Source organism: Mauremys mutica, chromosome 9 (assembly GCF_020497125.1).
Source record: "Mauremys mutica isolate MM-2020 ecotype Southern chromosome 9, ASM2049712v1, whole genome shotgun sequence".
In the NCBI taxonomy this organism is placed as follows: domain Eukaryota; kingdom Metazoa; phylum Chordata; order Testudines; family Geoemydidae; genus Mauremys; species Mauremys mutica.
This window is the reverse complement of record NC_059080.1, coordinates 3,009,916-3,022,599: the sequence shown is the minus strand read 5'-3', so window position 1 is coordinate 3,022,599 and position 12,684 is coordinate 3,009,916. Positions and strand designations below refer to the sequence as shown.

The window sequence follows — 12,684 nt, the reverse complement described above, 5'->3', positions numbered from 1 at the left end:
CGAAATATGAAGAGTAAAAGGCTATATTGTACAGAACAGAGAAGACTCAAGGAATGGTGATGGGATACACAATATATCTACAAACATTTTCAAGGCAACAATATAAACAAAGATAATATTCATTCTTGGATGATTGAGATAAGAGCAAGGCCCTGAATATTTTGGGGGGAAAAGCTTAAAATACGCATTAGGAGAGTTCTCTACTAGTAAGAGCTGTTGGGTAATGGACTTGATGAAGGACAATAGCAAAGATACCTTCACTGCAAATATTCCAGAACGGGTTATGTACAGTGTTAGTGTAAATAATGTAGCTGGCAGTCATGTAAAGCACTTGGGTCACCCGACTAACTGTTGGGTGTTAGGAAGAAACTTCTCCAGTTGTCCACTAATTAGCTTCCTGCACCTTTCCCTGAAGCCATGGTACTAACCTCTGAGAGGGGTTACTGAAATAGGTGGACCCTTGGTCTGATCTGGTATGGCAGTTCCTGTGTTCATTTCATAGTTAACTCAGCATTCCTTTGACCATAAAGCTATTATAGAATACTGTGCCCAGTGTTTCCCCAGACTGACTTCTTTCGATTAAAGTAGTGTTAACATCCATGTTTATATCAACTTGTGAATTCTCATTCTCCATTATTGTCACGGCTGTAGCTCTGCCTTTATCAGCCTTTTTTATTCTGATTAAAAGTGCTTCTGCTGCACTTTTTACTTAATGACTTATTGATCAGAACAATACAACTAATTAGAAAATGAATTAACTTTCTTCTTTGCAAGTAAGCCTAATTGTGATATACTGTACTTATTGTAAAGCACCGATCAATATATTTACATTCATTATTACCCAATTAATTATAGTGCTTGGCAAACCACATTAATAAATGGAAGTAAAATGACTTTTTGGTAACAGTGCCTATTCTACTTATTTTGTATCTTTAGGCATTAGATATTTGGTTACCTTATATTGAGTACTTAAAGTATATTCACCTGCAAAAAAACCAAATAACTAGTATATCCATCCTTTTTTTTTTAATAACAGTTGATAGACATGCCTGGTCTGTTAAATATATGTAATGAGAGATTTCACTCAATTTTAATAAAATCACTAGAAGTGATATGTCATAAGTGTTGTAAAGGTTTTCACTCTGTAATATGGTAACCACTTGTTAAACAGAGAGCACTGACTATGTTCTATAACGTCTCTTTAAACAGCCACCTGTTGTAATGATTTTGTTTCTGGTATTTACATGGTAAGGATTTGTAAACCTGTTAATATAAGATTAAATTAGTCATGTTTTCCCAGAAATGAATAGTAAAGAATCACTTTTATGAAAGTTTGGTTTACAGGCCTAAAAGTGCAGGTTAAATAACATTTTGAATAAATCTGAATTCTGTTTGCAGGCTCAGGTTTTTTTTTTAAATTACTCACAAGTATTTCATGCCTTATGATATCTATTTATTTGCCGTTATCTTGGATACTGCTAGAGTAACTGAAAATATATAGGGAATACTGCATTTTCACTTTCTTGCAGAGATGAGTTTTTAATGCTATGATAGCATACATGGGGTTTACACAGTGTCAGTAACAAAATCAGAACTCTATCATTTTGGGAGGCTGCATTTTGTAGTGGCTATGTCAAAAGATTAGGACTCAGGAGACTAGAGCTTTATTTCCAGCTCCTACCACTGACTTGCTATATGACCTTGGGCAAGTTGCTTAAATTCCTGAACATCACTTTCATTGCCTGAATAATGGAGAGAAAACTTTCCCTTTCTAAAGCATTTTGAGATCGTGAAAGATGCTGAGTGCCCACTATCTTTTTTTCTTTCTTTTTAATCTTTTTCTTTTATTGATGGTGATATTAAATAGAAGTTGAGAGTCCACTTCTTAAACTTGACTGGCTGGGAGATAGGGCAATCTTGTTATTTTTAACATGAAAATACAAAATGTTGAATGGGTTACAATTTTGATACAATGAACTTGACTTGCTTGGCAAGCAGTAAAATCAAATCTTATGGTTGCTTGCTTTTGTTTCCTTAAGATAGATCTGGATATCTAAGAGCTTACTCAGTTCCTTCTAGTAGGTCACTAAATTTTATAGTGTAAATGCCAAGGGTACTGTAGTGCTTGCTTAACTATAGTGTAAAGGGTAATACCTATTAATCCATTCTGCACCACACATTTTTAAATGTGCAAATATAGCCAGTTGCAATTAAATGGTTCTAGTTTACAAATGTTGCCATGAAGTGTTATCTTGTAAATACATAAATTGTTCTAATTTTATTGTAACATGAGAAAACTCTGTACAGACTTGCTATTTGTTGCATCTGTGCCAGTGACCAGTAAGAGCCCATACTTTCCCCCAACTGTTTAGAAATCCATAAGCAGTAACACCCCAGACAAGGATCTTTGCACCTCTTGGTTGAAGTTACTGTGACAAGATTTGCTTTTCTAATGTTCCAGTGGTACAGCTGTCCCTGTGGTAGCAATGATCGAAGTACTAGTAGAGACATTCACTGGCATTTTAACCTGCTCAAAAGAGATCTGGGTATCCTGGTCGTTAAAATGGTGATGCTCACCAGTAGCCTGACTACAATAGTACTTCCATTATTACTTCTACCTAGTCTAGTGTAGACAAGGCCTTTACCTTCAGTTCAAATCTTTAAGGTTCATGCTAAAGTATATATGAATATTGTATGGAATTGTGTCATATATTATGGCTGAAATCTTAAAAGCCCACTGAAAATGTTGGCAAGTAAGTGGGTTTGCCTGTTTTTCTAGTTACCGCATATTAACTATGCGGCAAGTTTTCCTTGGAGTTAAGAAAAGCCTTTTGAAAGTTACCGCTTCGTTGGTTATCTGAGCTGATACTTTTATTAACTATTCTTTCAGAGAAGTAACCTGACAATGTAATTTTAAAAGGATCTTAGTAATAATTCTTTTTCTCACAACAACACAATTCTTTCCTCCACATCAACACAAATCTGTTTGAAAGGAAGGACACATGACATGTAAACATAAGGAGCAAATGTCCCTCAAAATCACTTGAGACAATATACTTGATATGAGTACATTCAGATTTTAAAAAAGAGAGCCAGAGCAAACTGACCAAAAACATTCAGGTCATGCACTAGAAACTGCTTTATCTAACCTCTTGTTGAATGTTGTTTTGACTGTTGTTTTCCAAAGACAAAGTATGGAGAGTAACTTTCTGATTACAAAATAGTGTAAAATATTGACTTGTATTTTAAAGAAGAGTTCCAATGAGATTTAAAACAGTAAACTATTTTAATTGTAAACAAACTGTACTATAGTGCATGCTAAAATATATTCACATTTATTACAGCTTGTTCAAATTTATGTGTATTAGGTTTTTACATGTGAATTCAAACCTCTGAAGCATACCCTTGTTCCTTTACTGTGTGTTACTGTTATGTCTGTGTACATAAAATCTTACTGTTTCAAACCCATGTGCATTGTTGAGTGATCAAAATGGTTTGTTTTGAGTTTTTGTTGTTATAACTGGCACTTTAAAAAAAACATGGGTTTGAACATACAAAATATATTAACACTATCAGAAAAATTCTCAAGTTTCAGAAACTGCTTTTACTAGAAAATTTTAAATGTGTATATTGAGAAAAAATTATTTGTTAAAAGGCAATTCACATTTTAAATTGGGCTTCCTCAATAAAAGTGCAGTGTAAAATATTGGAGATCAAAGTTGAATTATCTTCTGGCAATGATTTTTAAAGTGATTTCTGAAACTAGTTGGAGGCCAATGTTACAATGTGGATGAGACTTTTTATTTCTATATGAGATGTGCAATAGTTGCATCAAATTGGTTACGTGTTATGAATACTTTACTCAAATACACAGTTCTTTTACGGATCACTTCAATTCCATATTTGGGTTTATAACACATTTGCTAATGCCTTCTATTGAACCATGCCGATATGCAAATTGATAATTTACAACATTCAGTAAATCATAAAATACTGTAACTGGTTAATATTGATAATTTTCTGAAGGCCTAGCACCCAGGTGATTAAAATCTAATTATTTGTAAAATCTCTATTATTTATTTAATGTTAATGTATCAAAGCCTAGTTTACATGTCTTTTTATTATTTAAATAGACATAAAATAAGTAGCATTTACATAAATATAAGATCTAGACATCCTATAAAGTTTAAATGCACTTTACATCACAGGATGAAAGTAGTAAGCCAGCAACATTGCAGCAATTGAAAACATTAGCATTTTATAAAGTTGCTCCACCATTAGATTTGGACAATAATTATTGGGAATTAAAAAACCCATGTGCAAGGATATCTTTTGTGTTAACAAACTGTGGCACCTTTTCAGTATTCTTTTCATACTGGAGCAAGACTGCAGTAACCAATACAAATGAAAGTATTAAACTTTAAGAACATATTTTGCACTAATAACCTCCAAATGGCATGTGTTAGTCTGATGAGGTAGTAAGACACTTAATTGTCAAATTAAAAAATAAGAAAATAAAGGCATCTTAAATTGTAAACACAAATACAAATATATTTTAGGGAAGTGTCTTTTTTAAAAATAATTTAAAGAAAATGGAATTGACTGACTTTTTGAAGACCACTTGTATCAAAAACCCTTGCTGGTCTACTTAATCAAAAATCTAAAATGAAATGATGAATTTTTAAATCATGATATGTTACATGCATAACCTGTGAACACGTAACATTCCTGTTAAGTAAATCTGATGGGCAATAAGGACCCAATGCAGCTCCCACTGTAATCAATAAAAACAAGCTCACGTTGATGTTGGCTTGGAGCCTAAATCACTATGGGTTGAATGTTTATCAGCAATTAATTTAACCAGCTGTGCGCTTAAGCTTGCTCTTTTGTTTCCCCCATTTTCTTAGATCTCTAGTGGAAGAGGAAGATCCTCACATGAAAGTATCTCTTGGTAGCAGCGATATGGGCGTGTCTGCCCATCTACAGTCTTCAAAGACAGGGACCACACGATTTTTCACCAGCAACACTCATAGTTCTGTGGTATTACAGGTAACCCAACACAGTATATTGTAATATTTATACCAGTCTTAATTGAAGATTTTCAAGGCTTTGAACTGTATCTGCGCCTAAGGAAGTTCTCAAACCTGGAAAAATGCCCCAAAGACCTTATTAAACATTTGTTTGTGTCATGTTGACAGTGCCTTTGTTGAATAGACAGCATGGTTTTGTGTTCTTTATTTTCTCTGAGAACTCACGTCCTCTGTGAAAATCAGATTTTTTTCAAGTTAAATGTTCAGATCACATCAACAATTTGAAAAACATGAGCTTTCTCTCTAACTATAGACTTGTTCCCTGTTAACTTCAAACAGGTAAATAAGGCTTGCTAAAGTGAGGGACCACTGTCTCAAAGAAACTCACCTTTTTAATACAGTCAAGCAACTTTTTCAGGTGAATTTCCTCTTCTGGCCTTTTCTGTGTGAACGCTGTGTTAATATGTTGTCAGGAGGCTTAACCATTCCTCTCTTTGGGCCCCTAAAACATGTATCAGTTGGCAATTTCATTGTTTGATCTATCCACATACTGTGCTGGAGTCTGAATACTTCCCACAAACAGCCCTAGCAGCCAGCTGTAGTTTCTACATGGTTTCGAAGCCACAGTATGTGACCTACATATGAAATCATTATTAAGAAGCTTGTACTTTCTGCACGTAGAAAAACGGTTACATTATCCTCTGAAGCTCATCAGTATACCAGCTCTCACTTATTTTTTAATAAACATGCCACCTGTCTTTTACAGACCAACCATGAAATAGCCTTCAGTTTCTATTCTGCCCTGTTCAGCTAGGGAAAGATTACCTTTGTTTAATTCACAGCTATCAAATCAAGCAAGTTTCATGTTTTTACGATGATAATATATATTATACATACAGTGGTACCTGATGCATAGAAGGAAGTAAATGGCTTTGTTAATGTTTGTGTCATAGGTGTACACACTTCAAGAAAAGCACACAAACCCCCTGTGGATAACCTCATAACCATATATTAGCATATACTTGCCCCTTTGAGTTAATTCTTCCAAACTCAAGTATAAAAACTCAAGTTGCATTAAAGTAGGTATACAAACTGAAGAGGAAGGAAATGTTAGAGAGTGGTTCTACTCTGAAAAGTGACTGTAAAAATGACACTTCCATCCCCTATGTTTATTCAGGGTCACTTCAGTGACAAAAATAAAATTGTAGCATTTCTTACTTCCATGAGCTCTACAGAGCTAAGGAGTTAGACTCTGTTTCATCCTGCACATGCCAGGTTTGGCTAGTATATCTTAACCTATTAATCTGGGCAATCACTTGGAAGGAAATAAGTAACTGTGTAAATGAAGGTGCATAGGTGTAAATGGAGACCTAATATGAAGTACAGAACCTTTATCACTAGTGATGATGCACAAAATGAAGAGAATTCAGCTACAGGGCCTAGCAGGCAGGGGAAAATATCTTTTTACTTATAAACTGGGCACATGTGAAATGGAAAAAAATGAGACAAACTTGGAATTCCATAGTGCTGTTTTTGAAGCATAATTTTTCAAAGCAGAACTGCACTTTAAACATTCACCCTTGTGGTTTTCTCATCCTATTGTATGTAGGTGTTTCAGTCTTTTTTTTTGATCTGAGACCCTCCACTTGCCCAGCAAAACAGCATCATTGAGCTTTAGCATTCACTTTGAATTTTCTCACGTGTCTTTTCCATTTTAATTTAAGTGAACTAAAGTGGTGGCCTCACTTTGTCAGTTTCCTATACCTTCTATCTAAAGCAAACAGACCTTGAAATGTAAGATTATTTTATTGCAAATATTTGTTGGCTTATTGTGACAGGGTCAGGCCAGATGGCTACAGGAGAGTGTTCCTGTTGGGAACCAGGAAGTGGGCGGGCTGAGCCTAAGAGGAGGATCCACAGGGCCTGGAAACCAAATAATTCTGAGGGACAACTAATGAGATAACAGGGACGGGAGTGAGGTCAAAGTGTCAAACAAAGGGAACCTGATGGGGACACCGAGCAGAGAATCCCGGACAGTGCCCACTGCTCCTCGAAGGCGTCAAGAGAGCCAGCGGATACAGGAGAGTGTTCCTTTTGAGTACCGGGACATGGGCGAGTGCTAGCTCGCCCACTGCTGAAAGCCCCTCCTCCAGCCTAGGAAGGGGCTACTAAACCCGGAACCCAACTGAGTTCAGGGGACAACAAAGGCAACAACAGGAACAGGCGTGGGGGTCAAAGGACCAAAACTAAGGAACTGTAAGGGGACACCGAGCAGAGAACCCCGGACAGCGCCCACTGCTTCTCGAAAGCATTGAGAGAGCTGGCGGATACAGGAGAGTGTCAGAAAGCAGATATGTTAGTCCCAGATTAAGTAGGTCCCTTTTCACTGGGTAAGGTAACAGGGGCAGTTCCAGAACAAGCAGGAACTTGCTGGAACCAATTAAGGCAGGCAGGCTAATTAGGACATCTGGACCCAATTAAGAAGAAACTGCTAGAATCAATTAGGACAGGCTGGCTAGTCAGAGCACCTGAGTTTAAAAAGGACCTCACTTCAGTTTGTAGCGTGCATGCGCAGAGCTGGGAGCAAGAGGCACTAGGAGCTGAGAGTGAGAAGACATATTGCTGGAGGACTGAAGAGTACAAGCATTATCACACAACAGGAGAAAGGTCCTGTGGTGATAATAAAGAAGGTGTTGGGAGGAGGCCATGGGGAAGTAGCCCAGGGAGTTGCAGCTGTTGCACAGCTGTTCCAGGAGGCACTCTAGACAACTACAGTCCACAGGGCCCTGGGCTGGAACCCGGAGTAGAGGGCAGGTCCGGGTTTCCCCCCAAACCTCCCAACTCCTGATCAGACACAGGAGGAGTTGACCTGGACTGTGGGTTCCACCAGAGGGGAAGGTCTCTGGGCTGTTCCCCGACCCATAATCTCTGAGGCAAGCAAATCCACCAATAAGTGCAGGACCCACCAAGGTAGAGGAGGAACTTTGTCACATTATGTAAACCAATTGGCATATTTACCCTTAAACTTGCTAATTGCTTTATAGAACTATACAAGTACTTGCAATAAGATAACCTTCCATTGCTGTTCCAAGACTTTATTTAAAAAATCCCAAGAATTATTAAACCTGAAGAAGAAGAGAGTAGGTTAGTTATTTACTTCATTGGTTTCAAAAGCCTGTTGATGACTATAGCTCAATATGTATAACTTGAAAAATGTTTTCATTACCAGCAGATTTCTGTTTATACCCCTGCAGCACAGAGACATAGCTACAGATAAGAGAATTACACCCCAGTTGTTCCAGCCATTGGAATGAGGGACTTTGAATTCTCAAACCAGTTTGGGTCAGTGAGACTGGGCCTTCGAACTTACTGCATGAGAGAGCTAGCAGTGCCAGAGGTGTATGTTTGAATGAGTGAGATGCTATCATGAAGCGAGCTGGGGTATTCTACAACATACTAGAGAAGGGGTAAAATGTGCCCTGAATTGCCACTAGCTCTATCTTTCACCTCCACCCTCTGCCCTACCCCATAAAGGTTGATGAAAGACCCATCCCATTCAAAACGCTATTTTTTCCCTTGTTACAATAGCTGTGACATCACTCACCAGAGAAACAAGCCTGTAGGTCTCACTTTTTAGGATCTGAGTACAGTATTTTCATATAGTTCTCTAACAACATTTTGAAACACTTTGAGCCAGTTTTTCTTTGTTCAGAATATTACAAGTTTGTAATATATACAAAACCTGTGCAGATACAAATTTTTAAGCGGAGGAACATTTTTTAATTTGATCAGTTTTTCTCTACAGTTACCATTCAGAAGTAAAGTTTATAGATCTACCAAAAGGTGCAGATGGATTAAACAAAATGTATCTGAGCAACTTCTGGTATATTCTTTGTTGCATCTATCTCCATGAGGGGAAATTGTCTGGTGGGAGCTTTGTATTCTGCTGGTGATAATTTTCTAAAAATGGTCTTCTGGCCCACCCTGAACTAAGTTCTCTTTTTCTGTTGAAGCAATCAAACTAAGGCACTCTGGGATGCTGTCACATGGTGTTGCTCTCCTCTGGCAGATAAAAATGTAATCCTCTCTCAGAAGCTCAGGAAGCTTTAAAATGTTATAAACTTCAGAAGGTAGTTCCTCTATGTTTCTGCTTGAATTGTGTAGGCATCACTAGAATTCTTCCATATCCTATGGATTCAAGCCTACAACCCATACAATCCTTTGCTATATCCTACTAGAACTTTACGCAGAAGTGCTGTGTGTATTCTTGTATAGGATGAGGATTCCCTAAAGAATTACGACTTATTTTAGGACTTGCTACCAGTATAGCTTAAGTGGATCACAATGGGTTTTCAGACAAAAACAAGGCAGAGATTTTTTTTTCTTATTTTAGTTTTGGGGTGAAAGCACCAGTAGTGTCTCAGTTTATAGCTCCTGGGCCTCTGCTTGGTATTCTTCTTCAAATCTTAGGACAGGTCAAACTTTTCTAATTTCCCCCCAGGTACCCACAGTGTTTATAGTGCACCTCTTACCTTGCTGGGAACTATCACTGAGTCTCTTTTTCTGTATGATTGGAATGGGCCTCTCTCTGGAGCCTTTACAAAGCTGGAGTTAATCTTATGGAAAGATTTTCCTCAAGGCAGAACCCAGGTTACTGCATGAGTAAATTGATTACCATCCCACTGGATAGTATATACTCAGGCTACAAGGAGCCCCATGTATATACAGTAGATTCTGTGCTTAAAGGGGCTTTCACAGAAGCAACAAAATTGGTGGCAGGTTGCTGTCTGTTCAGTTCATAGTTTATTAGAAAGTGACTCCAATCATCAGTACTGCAGCAGAGATATTTTTGCTTCATCTTTCAGCATGGCTGCTAGTATAGCAGCAAATAACACTGGCAAATAGACATATTGAACACCGCTCATTGCCTTCAGATTCCAATTGTAAAAGAATATTTTTTCTCCAAAGTCTTAATACCTATCCTTGCAATATAAATTGGAGAACTGGTAGGGTGCCTCTTTTTGCAAGGACTAGTTTCAGAAGGCCTGGTAAAAATGCGCCAGTTGAGGTTCATTTGATTACTGAAATGCTTCATTCTGGTCCTTGGCTAAAAATTAATAGATGGGTTAGTTTATATAATTGTATTAGATCATTGTAAAAATGCTATGTCATTGTCAAAAACTCCAGTTAGGTGCAAAATATTTTGTCCTGTCCTTGGATCACACTCTGGTTTGCCTGGATATGATGGGAAGAACAGCAGAGAAGGCGGGAAGGCTCCCATATTTCCATGCAGCCCAAAGGCTCAACATAGAGAAATTCACTGCTCTTAGGGTATGTCTACACTACAATTTAAAACCCTGTGGCTGGCCCGTGCCAGCTGACTCGGGCTGCAGGGCTGTTTCATTGCAGAGTAGACGTCTGGGCTTGGGCTGGAGCCGAAGCTCCAGGACTTTGCAAGATGGGAGGGTACCAGAGCTCGGGCTGCAGCCTGAGCCGGAATGTCTACCCCGGAATTAAACAGCTTCACGGCCCGAGCCCCACGAGCCGAGTCCTTTGGCACAGGTCAGCTGTGGGTGTCCTATTGCAGTGGTAATCAGGTTTGCAGGGCACTGACTAGCCACTTTGGTTATGATTGTAGCTGTAAATTTTGGTTCAAAGCAAGAGGTTGTCTTCATATCTTGGGTTATTGTGTATCTGAGCTGGGTTCAGAACAGGGCTCTGTCAATATGTTGAATGTTATGAAGGATTACACTGAATTCAACTATGCCCATATTTATGCTTTCCTCTGGTTCTTTTCTGTATTCCCATTGTGTTCTTTCTTTAGGACAAATCGGAGTTTTCATCTCTGTATTTCTGTTCTCCACAGCTTTAAAGTCCAGGCTTCTTTTTTAATAAAAATAATAAATAAATTCTGGAATTTGGAGCTGAGATTCTCAAGTGTTTTCTGTAAGGCTATTTGCATCCTTTCCCTCCCCCAACCTCCTTTGACCTTATTAGTATTGATGGGTTAGGTGACATATGACTAAATGAAATTGATCTAAGCCCATCCCATGTTAGTGTAATGCATGAAAGGGGTCATTATTTCTATTGATCTTTAAATATTCCCAAAATAGACTTTTCCCTCTATATGCAAAGGTGCCATTGTTATCTGAGACCCAGGGAGTTGTAGTTTGCGCCTCAGACTTCTCTGGAGAAGGAAACGACATGAGAAATACTAGTACAACGTGAGCCTTCTGGGAGGTTTTACATAGTTAAAATTGGTAATAAAATTGACAAAAGTTGTGGTTAAGTGACACCCTTCCTTTAAGTCCCAGTATCATTCAACCTTCCAGGTTGCAGAGTACTTTGAAGGAGTAGTATGGAACTTAAATGTATCCTGCACATGTTCTATTTTTCTAAGAAGTGATGCTGATCCAAATGGGCAAATGTCAGTTCCTACCTGAAACCATTTACATCTGGAGAATAAGTGGACAAAAAACATACCCTTTCTGAACAAATTAAGTTTTTGAATGATTTGATTATACTTTAAAGTCTGAGCACATGATGATTATAGTATGGAAGATCACTCCTCAGACTTCAGTTTCAAGCAATTGTCAAGGAATGTAGACAATCTTAAAGTAAATAAATAACTTCCCTTAAAGAAATCCAAACAAACTTTTACTTTCCGCTTCAGATGGCTGAGCAGTTCAAGTTGTAATCTTGTTTTAGGGTTTTGACCAGCTGCGAATAGAAGGTTTACTTTGCGATGTGACGCTAGTACCAGGCGATGGTGATGAAGTATTTCCTGTTCACCGAGCTATGATGGCATCAGCTAGTGATTACTTCAAGGCTATGTTCACAGGTAGTGCTTTTGTTTCTGTAATAAATTTGGACTCTGAGCTGTTTTAAGCTTGTCTTCTGTGTCAGATACGCTAATAAATGGCTAATATAGATACTATATCAAACACTTTTTCTTCCACATGATATTACTATCATAATCATAAAAAATCAAAATCTTTTCATTTAATTGAAATTAAAGTTCAGATGAATTAAATTAGCTTTTTAATTGTGTAAGAATATGTATATTATTAGAGTGAACTCTTTCAAATGTAATTGAAGAACCCATTTTAATTTTCTTTCTTAGGTGGAATGAAGGAACAAGATTTAATGTGCATTAAGCTTCATGGTGTGAACAAAATAGGTCTAAAGAAGATTATTGATTTTATTTACACTGCAAAACTTTCTCTTAACATGGACAACCTTCAGGACACTCTAGAAGCAGCCAGTTTTTTGCAGATTTTACCTGTTTTGGACTTCTGTAAAGTGTTTCTGATCTCTGGGGTAAGGTATTTTGATTTGACATTAGTTTCAAGTTCTGACTTTTTTAAAAAAACACAGCGATTGTGTAATATCCATAAGCGAGGATTTAAGCATGACACTGGATAACTTGGGTTCGCATACAGTAAGTTCCTCTAGCTTCAAAGGAACCATAAAATTGAATCTTATTTACTGTACCTAACTCTAATCACACTAAGCTTGTGATTTAAGTATCATGGCACATTAAAAAATGTAAGACCTTGTTGCAATTTCCAATTTTACTGCATGAACTAGAAAATTAGATTCCAGTAAACAATAGTCATAATTCATTAGTTGGTTACTGCATTTCTCTCACTGA

At 37.5% G+C, this 12,684-nt stretch overlaps 1 protein-coding gene across 6 annotated transcripts in view; it reads left to right on the top strand.

Annotated features, from left to right (window-relative positions):
- KLHL13 (kelch like family member 13) overlaps nucleotides 1–12,684 on the top strand; it is a 140,526-nt gene that overhangs the window by 100,239 nt on the left and 27,603 nt on the right. For all 6 annotated transcript variants that reach the window (XM_045031083.1, XM_045031084.1, XM_045031081.1 and 3 more), the window contains 3 exons: nucleotides 4,908–5,049; nucleotides 11,739–11,871; nucleotides 12,154–12,350. In XM_045031083.1, the coding sequence (XP_044887018.1) occupies nucleotides 4,908–5,049; nucleotides 11,739–11,871; nucleotides 12,154–12,350 (472 nt within the window). The remainder of the gene's footprint in view (nucleotides 1–4,907; nucleotides 5,050–11,738; nucleotides 11,872–12,153; nucleotides 12,351–12,684) is intronic.